The sequence below is a fragment of the Euphorbia lathyris genome, chromosome 8 (genome assembly GCF_963576675.1).
Source record: "Euphorbia lathyris chromosome 8, ddEupLath1.1, whole genome shotgun sequence".
Taxonomy (NCBI): Eukaryota; Viridiplantae; Streptophyta; class Magnoliopsida; order Malpighiales; family Euphorbiaceae; genus Euphorbia; species Euphorbia lathyris.
The window spans coordinates 78975619-78985532 of record NC_088917.1 but is presented as its reverse complement, the minus strand read 5'-3'; the positions used below and the strand labels follow the sequence as shown (position 1 = coordinate 78985532).

General features: G+C 33.3%; 1 protein-coding gene across 1 annotated transcript; it reads left to right on the top strand.

Moving 5' to 3' along the window:
* Positions 1–4373, top strand: LOC136202182 (terpene synthase 5-like). Its single transcript, XM_065992682.1, has 7 exons — positions 1–178; positions 663–936; positions 1074–1446; positions 1523–1741; positions 2017–2143; positions 3035–3283; positions 3930–4373. The coding sequence occupies exons 1-7, from the start codon at positions 65–67 to the stop codon at positions 4218–4220; spliced, it is 1647 nt and encodes a 548-aa protein (XP_065848754.1). The 5' UTR covers positions 1–64; the 3' UTR covers positions 4221–4373.
* Positions 4374–9914: the final 5541 nt, after the last annotated feature.

Genomic DNA, 9914 nt, shown 5'->3' with positions numbered 1-9914 from the left:
AATCTATATCATTCATACCATTCTTAAATCCAGAATAATACACTAAAAACTAGAGGTAGCAACAATGGCAGTTCAGACACCAATAACCCCGGAGCAAGACATTCTCCGCGGTTGTTTGAAAAACCTTCCACGTAGCGTTTGGGGTCAAACCTTTGCTTCACTTGCGCCACACGATTCAGTACATATCTAAGCTTTTCCTCTATGTCTTCTGTAAAATACCAGCTATGTAGTTTCCTTTAGATTTACACCTAAACATTTAATGATTCCTTAAAGATTCAAAATGTTATTTTCACTCTCTCAATTTGTTTAAACCCCTACTGCAGTTTTAACAAGTTGAGTAGGTAGAAAGATTGTTTTAAGCAAGTTAAATTTAAAGTGACAAAAAAACAATTGTTTGAAAAAATTGAGGTCACAAAAACATGGTTTACAAAGTTTGAGGATCATTAGACATTTAAGTACAAATTTTATGAGCCCTAAATTATAGTGCTATTTATAGTACAAAGTTTAAGGATCATTACAATCTATATTTAGTGCTTTTCGTTAATGATAATTACATTTATGATCCATAAATTAAAGTGTTAAGAATATACCGATATATAATAGTAATTTCTTATACTATATTTTATATCATGTGACGTATATTTCATATGTTAATTTTACAGGACTTGGAATCACACATGAAAGAGGTGGAAGTAGTGAAAGTAAAAGTGAAGAATATGTTACTTAAGTCTAGAGAAGAGTTAACTGATAATATTCAGTTCATTAACTTATTATGTCGTCTTGGTGTATCTTATCACTTCGAGGACGAAATTGATGAACAACTCAATCACATTTTCATTATACTTCCTAAACTCTTGGAAGATAATGACTATGACCTCTGTACTTTGGCAAATTTATTTCGAGTCTTAAGACAATATGGATACAAAATGACATGCGGTAAGTACTTATTCATCAAAATAACAAGTATAAATATAATAATATTTTTTATACATTATTAATGATAGATCTGTATGGACACAATAATATATATGAAAGGAATACATTTTGACTTAATTATGAACATACAAAATTAGATGTGTTTGAGAAGTTCAAAGATGGAGATGGAGAATTCAAGGAAGGAATTGCTAATGATGTTAAAGGTATTCTATGCTTGTACGAAGCATGTTTTTTGGCGATTCGTGGGGAAGATATATTAGATGAAGCCCTTACTTTCACAAGGAAGCATCTTGCGATTTTAGCTGAAAATTCAAGCCCTCATCTTCAGAAATTTATAAGGAATAGTTTGATGTACCCATCCCACCGCACCATGGAAAGACTTGATGCTTTACATTATATATCTTTTTACAAGGAAGATGAGTCTGCAGATGAAACTCTTCTCAAATTTTCCAAGTTGGATTACAATGGACTCCAATTACTATACAGAAAAGAGTTAGCTTTAATTTCCAAGTAAGTAATTATCCTATTACAAAATTTTCTTTGAGTTTGTGTCAATATTAAAAATATTTATATATTATTGGTGTAGGTGGTGGAATGATTTAAATGTTGTGGAAAACATTCCCTACACTAGAGATAGACTTGTAGAGACATATACATGGGCTCTGGGATCTGTTTTTGAGCCACAATATAGTATTGCTCGGATACTTGTATACAAGTTCATAGCATTGGTAGCAACAATGGATGATACTTACGATTCATATGGTACCATTGATGAAATTCGAATTCTCACTGATGCACTACAGAGGTAAAAATGATCTTTTGTAAATTATACTTTGATTGGGAACAATTTTCACAATTGCTCTTTATTTTAGATGTGATGAATGGAATGGAATCTGATATTGATTATGTGGAAAGAAAATTATAATCTAACTCTCTAATCTTTGCTTTTACATTTCTACGTTGATGTTCATACTATATATATATATATAGTGTTTAATATATGGATCTTAATTTTTCGAGTTTTCCTCTCTAACTCGATTATCAATATATAATTTATATGTTTTCTTTTTTTAATTTCAGGTTTACTATACATGCGGGTGATGAACTACCGGAGTATATAAAATTTCTTTACAGAGTTCTATTTGATTTTATTGAGAAGAATGACAGTCAAGTATACTCTTACAAAACTACTTTTGTCAAGGAAATGGTATATATATTTTATATTTATAAGTTTAAGGGAAAAATACATAATTAAACTCTGTGGTTAGAAACATTTTTAAACATAAAATATGTGGTTTAAAAGTTTGCAAACAAGTAACAAAGACAGTAAAAAAATGTTAACACTATTAGAAAATGTAAATTTTAAAATTAAAAATGAAAAGACAAAATTATTTTTTGAGTTAAACATTTTTTAAAAAAAATTAGAACTTTTTGAACTTTTCTAATGAAAAGACAAATTATCCTTTGACAAAACTTTTTAAACTTAGGAAAAAGTATAAGAATAAACTTTTTCTAATGGTGACTGTAGCTCAAACTAAAAAGTATATTTTTATACTTTTTCCTAAGTTTAATATAGCGTAAATAATATTTCAAATAATTTTCTATTTTTCACTTTTTGGTCAAGAAATTTATTAAATTAGGGTAAAGGGTGGAGAATCTGCTTAAATTTACTATTCAGTTTAAATTCAACATAATTCTCCTTAATTCACAACTCAATTTTGTTTTTCAATTTCTACAAATAAATGATATCATGGATTTTTTTTTTTTTATGAGCAATGATATCATGGATTTAAAGTCACTAATAACTCATTTCAAATAAATAATGTACATTTGACCAAAAGAAGCATTTATAAAGTGATAAAAGGGTGTTAGATATAGTAGGATCAATTTTTTAATTTATATTTATATATATATATATATATAAAGGGTACTAGTATATTCTTTTTATGATTTAAAGTTTTGTTTCTACTTTTCCATTTTAATATATTTGGTTTCTTGGTTGTTTACCTCTAGTATCAACGTAGTAGTGCTTCACCCTAAACCCCAACTTTTATTATCCGCGTTTATGAAAAATATATATTGATGAACTAATTACCAGATACAAGAATTGGCTAGAAGCTACCAATTGGAGAGGACATGGAATACGGATAGAAAAGCACCCTCCTTCGATGAGTATATCAAAATTGGAAAAGTCACAGGCGGTTATGACGGTACTGCAGCAGCATTCCTTCTTGGAGTGGAAAATATGGGCATGAATGAAATTTCGTGGATTCGAAATAATCCAGAAATTGCTGTTGGATCCTCATTATATCTTCGTCTACTGAATGATATTGATGGAGTATTAACGGTATGTTAGATGATTATTAGTATAATTTTTAAATTGTTGTCAACAATATTATTGTTAATGATACTAAGAACTATTTTACACAAAAGTTTAGATTGATATGTAAAGTACAAGACTGCATCACTGGAACTTAGTCCATGAAAACATATTGCCCAGGTTACCAGGAATCAAACCCTCAACTGTTTGGTCAAAGAGACTCTGATACCATGTCATAAAACCAATTAAATTAAAAATCCAAACTAATAGTTAAGACTCAACAATATATCTTATATTAATCTCTGACATCAGTAACCCTTTATATCCTATGTGGAAAAACATGGCATACTTAGACAAGTTGATGAACGTATCACTTTAAGCGAAATGAGAGAGAAAACAAGTTGTTGTAAATAACTTTAGGACGACAATGGATCACTTTAAACAAACTAATGAAGTCAATTGGTCACTCTAATCAAAATTATACAGTTAATTTGTTGTTTTGAATGTTCTAGAGTGAAATTTCGGCTTTTATGGCAAACTTAAAGGACTAAGTACATATTAAGACTAATTTTAGTTATTGTGTCACATATATGTTTATTAATGAATTTGAAAAATTATTCCTTAATAAAATTTGTATGTTTTGATTTAATGAAGATAAAATTTATATTTGAAGGATGAGACGAATAGAGGAGAATTTCCTAAAGCTGTTGATTGTTATACTATACAATATGGTGTGTCACAAGATGAGGCGATTAAAGCTATTCAAAAAATACTTGAAAATAAATGGAAGGAAATCAATGAAGATTTGTTGAAACCAAATAGGGTGCCAAGGATATTGCTCAAGTACACTTTGAACTATGATCGCATGAGTATTCTTTTCTACCAAGGAACAGATTTATTTACTTATGGACATAACATGAAAGAACACATTACATCATTGTTCATTAATCCACTTCCAATGTAATATCAACATATTTCTCTTTTAGCTTGTTATGGACAAGTTCATAAAAATAATTGGTTTGGTTTGTAATGAAACTTTTATTTTCTAGCTTTCACGTGATTGGTCTAGTTGTAATCTATATTTTGGAGTTTGAATAATGTAGTTTCATTGTTTTAAGATTGATTTCTTATTAAGTTGAGCTTCAATCTCATAAATTCTAGGTTTAATTAAAAAAAATACCATATGGTTTTAGGTTTTCGAAAATCGGTATCTGTGTTTTTTGTCTCAAAACAAGTCATGTGATTTGGATCATTAGCAAAATCAAGATAAATGACTTGATACCGTTAGATTGCTGACGTGGTATAAGGTATTTTAGCAAGAAAGAAAATTTGACTCTTCTTCTTTTGTCTATCTTCTAGAATTCTAGAAATGAAATTCTAGTTTTGGAATTCTAGAAATGGAGGAATTTTCTGGAATTCCAGAAAAAAAAAGAAGAATATGAAGAAGAAGGAGGAACGGGAGGAAGATGATGAGGAGCAAGAAGAAGAAGAGATAAAGAGAGAGAGTCAAAAAGTGAGAAAAAAAACTTCTAAAAAGATCCAACTATTTGAACAGTGCCAAGTTACTTGCTTTGATTTTGCTAACCGCACAAATCACAGGTCTATTTTAGGAAGAAAAAAAACTACAGATATCAATCTGCAAAAACGTAAAACAAGATTGATTTTTTTAAAATTAACCCTAAATTATATTGCAATCTCTGTCATTATTACAAAATAAATTATTAAAGATTTAATTATTAAATTCTAAAAATTAATTATTAATGTATTGAATAATTAAATTTTAACTCATTGTTTTGTAATTAATAATTGAGATGTAACACAATTATAATCGTATGTGATTTAGGATACCTATGTGCATGAGAAATCTTTCTTGACCTGCATCACCTTCCACTAAAGTGTAAATAGACTACAATTCCTTAGCTACGTGTTACAATAGTTTTTTTTTTCTATTTTGTATGTATACATTATTGAAAATTAATGAAGAATATAGTAGAAATTATTATATTGACATAGTATTAGAGGCTTAAAAGGATAAACACCAAAGGAAACAAATATGTCAACTTAAGGATTCGAAAATGACCACATTGTGTGAATCTGGAGATCTCATTTTCATGCGAACAACCTTGAAAGATGGAAAATATTTTGTCAAAAAGGCTCTAAGAATTTGATCCCAAGTTGTGATAGATTGCGATTGCAAAAAATTGAGCCAACTCTTTGTTGTGTCCCTCAACGAGAATGAGAATAGTTTCAAGCTGATCACATCATCAAAAACACTCTTTTTAGTTTTCAAAGTACTCCTGATTGGAAAAAGATCTTTTGACTGCGATCAGAGGCGGAGCGATGACCTAGTTTTCTCTCCCTATCGACGGCGATTCAGTGGCTTCCATGGCGGCCTCTACTGATTCTTCCTTTGATATCGCTCATTTGTTCTCACGTGAATCCTTCATCCAAAATCACCCACCCTCCTATAAGAATGAAACCATAAATCCAGATTCCATCTCTCATTTATTCAATCGCGCGACGTCCTCTGCTGCTTTGGAATCGAAATCGACGGCCACCCCAGTCAAGCGAACTTTTACGCATGCTCTATCCGGAAAGGTCGAATCCACCATCATCCAAGTCTCGGAGTCGGCCGCTATCTCGGATGAAGGGGGTTTCAAGGCGGTAAAAATCTCCCAGGCTCTGTATAAGGAACGGGTATTGGCGTGTCAACACTCTATCATTGGCCGTGTTACCCTTCTGAAAGGAGAATCTCTAATGCAATTTGGAATATGTAGCTTTATTGGAAACTCATTTCCTTGGGAAGGGGGTTCTTTCACATCATCCTACCCTCAGATGAACATGTGTGGAGGGTTTGGGGGGCAAGGAGAAATTCATCTAAAGCCTGGGATAATGCGGCTATCCTCGTGGACTTCGGGTTTTAGTCCAGATTCGTATAAGACCACTTCAGCCTAGGTTTGGGTGCATTTTTATGGACTTCCATGGGAATACTGGGACAAGCGGATTCTGGCTAGCATTGCCAATGCAGTTGGTACCACCCTCCAATTTGACAGGAACATCGCTGAAGGGGAGTTTGGGCACTATGCTAGGGTTCTGATTGATGTGGATCTTGCTCTAGAGCTGCAATACAAATTGAGGGTGGACACCGATTCAAGGATGTAATGGGTAAACCTGGTGGAGTATGAGAAACTTCCCTCCATCTTTTCGATATGTAAAATTGTTGGTCACTCGACCTCTATGTGTCGCCGGAACCCGGGGAGGAAGGAAACACACAGAAATGGCAACCAAAACTCTAAGCCTGAAGGCAGGGGCCGCTCACTATCATGCCCTGCGCAGACTCATCGCGCTACTAAGGGACTTGACATCACATCTGCAAAGGAATCAATTGGGAAATCGGGTATACAGGCATATGACGACGCGGATCTTCGTGGTCACTGGTCTGATATGATTTCTGAATCAGGTATTAGGTCGGAGGCTGAGCTTGAGCATGAAGACATGGGGCAGCCTAATACAGAAACATCTATACAAATCTACATTGGGATTTCACACTAAGAACCACAGGCAATCAGGCCTTTGGCTTATGAATTTTAGGATTGGAACTGGAATATCCCGCTGTATATCCCGCAGCCTGCACCTATACCTAAACAACCTATTGATCTCAGCAACGCCAATCTGCAATTGATATCATAGGAAGAAGCTCAACTTCCTTTGCAGGTGGTATCAGACGAAGAGTGGACCAAGGTTCAGAAGAAGAGAAGGCATAAGCAAAATATCCAGTCTAGCACACTATCTAGCGGAAATCGGGTCAAAAGGCTTAGTAGGCGACCCAAGCGCTATAAATGATAATCTTGTTTTGGAATTACAGGGGACTTCGCAACCCCAAAACACAAAGGGCTCTCAAAATGCTCTGTCAGACACAGACCAGATATATTATGCCTTGCGGAACCAATGGTGGATTTTGACAGTATCTCAACCAGCCTCTCATCTTCGCTTGGGTTTTCATTGGTGGCTCACAATGATAGACCATGTCCTTCTATTTGGGTCCTTGCCCGACCAACAATTACTGTATCTAACATGGTCATTCACGACCAACACATTACAATTACTGTATCTAACATGGTCGTTCTGGTGCCTTGGCAGATTAAGCAAAATTGGTTGAAGTGTCTCCACCAGTGTTTAGAGACGGAAATTTCAGTTTCACACATATAGGGAGGGTAATCGAGTGACTGATGCGCTCGCTTGTTTTGGCATCCTAAGTGACATCATGCGTTGGTGGAACTCGGCTCCGCCTTTCTGCCACGACCTGATCCTTGATGATATCAGATCGGCTCCACAATTTCGCTACTCTTAGGCCTTTTGTGTTTTTTTACTTTGCTTTTATTTTTTGCTCTTCATTCTTTATTCTATACGAAATTTTTTATTTATTTTTCCATTGGGCGAGTTTAATCGGTTTCCGGAGGTGCCAACATAATTGGGATGTATGGTGCTGATCTTTTCTCGTTCCATTTTCTAATAAAAAAAAGTACTCCTGATTGTCAGATATTAATATGAATTGGCCTTTTTTAACTATTATATTAAGATTTTATAACATTAATTGAAATTTTTTCTTTGGTGACGCCTTATTGGCAGTATTTGTTTAAAAAATCGATGCCAATAATCTTTAGGGTCGATTGTTTCAAACAACCGACCCTAAAAATGCCTTATTGGCCACGATCGGTGTACATAACCGATGTCGACCATATTTTAAGGTGTGAGGTCTTCGACGTCGGTTTAAAAAACCCGTTGATGTTAGTATTATCATTGGGGTCGGTTTTTTGAAACAACCAACCCCAATGATTTATCATTTGTAATCACTATTTAATGACCGAATCCAAAGATCCTTAGTTTTTAATTAGAGATCATTAGAATCGGTTTAAAAACTGTTGCTAATACATTGTCATCAGTGTCCGTTTTGTTGAAAAAACAGACCCTAACGATTTACCATTGGCACCAGTCTATTTTAAAACCGGCCCCAATGCTTTTGTAAATAAGACCTACAAGTTGTTTTCTCTTCGACGTGTCTTGTTTTCGCTAGAACTCTTACTTTTGGCCTGTGTAAACTTATCTTGATTTGAGATCGAACGAAAATTCATAATGAGTTCAAGTTGTTCAAGTCGATGTTAAAGTTTACAAAGGATAAACGTAACAGATTGGGCTTGTGGATCATCATACTCAACAAACTCGTCATCCTTGTAACAAGTCATCATCCGTAGGAAAATTTGAAAATGTATAAGAGAGTAAGATAAGCTCTTATAATTTTAATGAGATGAAAAAGCCATCTTAAATCCATATTATGTAGTTTAAGTTGGGTAATATAATAAAATCTATTATTTTATCTATATCTCTATCCTACCAAACAAACATGGAATTATAATTCCAACTCTCCTATTTTTATTTTATTCCAATCTTTATCCTTATTCATATTCCAACTTTTATCCTTATCTTTATCCCTATCCATGTGACATACCAAACAACGCCCCCTTATAGGATGAGATTAGGATCATGATTACTGTTATTAATTATCGAGAGTTCTTATATTAAGCACTGGGTCTTCCACGTCACTTGGAGGACCCCTAATTTACATTTGGACACGTGTATTGTGGCTTCACTTAATATTTAAAACAGTAAAACTTATTATTATATGCATGAGTCCATATTACACCGTAAAATATGTATGAAAGCATGGATAACCTAATGCTCCTAATAATTTCCCAATCATCAAACATAAAGTATTATCAAGATAATAGAGTCAAGTTAACTTAAAATATAAATTAGGGATCGAAAGAGACATTAAATGGTGTGTTTGGGAACGAGCCCTTTTTTACCTATTCCATGGATTAGTATAGCAGCACATCTTGATACCCAAGTTTCCTTCGACTGTCACTCTCAGTCTCAACTAACCTGGGGAATATCTACCAACTTTAACTTTATCATTACCAAAAGTAGTACCCCAACTATGTATTTCTCTTTCCCATTTTTGGTTAATGGTTTTCATTTATTTTAGGCCTTTGAAGGCAGGGTGTTCAAATGATCAAATATGGGTACAATTAAAAAAAGCTAATTATTTGTTATTATATAATTATGATTAGAATATGTGTAGGACAGTAGGACCATAGCTTTACAATAATTTTAGGGGCAGCTAACTTTACTTCCATCAACACCCAATAAGCTACGAAGAACCCATACTTCCTAGAGGTCACTGTATCTGATACTCCGAGTACGGGGAAACGACGGAATACATACGGGACACGCCTGGGAAGTATCCCCTTTTTTCTTTTTTTTAAATGAGAGGATACGCAGGGACACGTCGGGGACATTTCGCGGATACTTGAGGTGTTTTTTTAAAAAAAAAAACTTTAAAAGTATAAGGGTTTTTTTAAGAAAAAAAACTCAGAAAGTATGAATTAATGACTTATTAGTTAATATTATAGATGTTAATTGTGGTTTTATAATGACTTGTGATTATTAATGATTTTATGACTATGATTTGTGATTTATATATTTATGTAACTTTTCAATTTTCATTTATATATATTATTAATTATTGTTTTCACCAAAAATAAAGTTTTTTTTATTGCATACTCTGGTTTACTCTTTTTGATGGGATAAACTTTTCTTC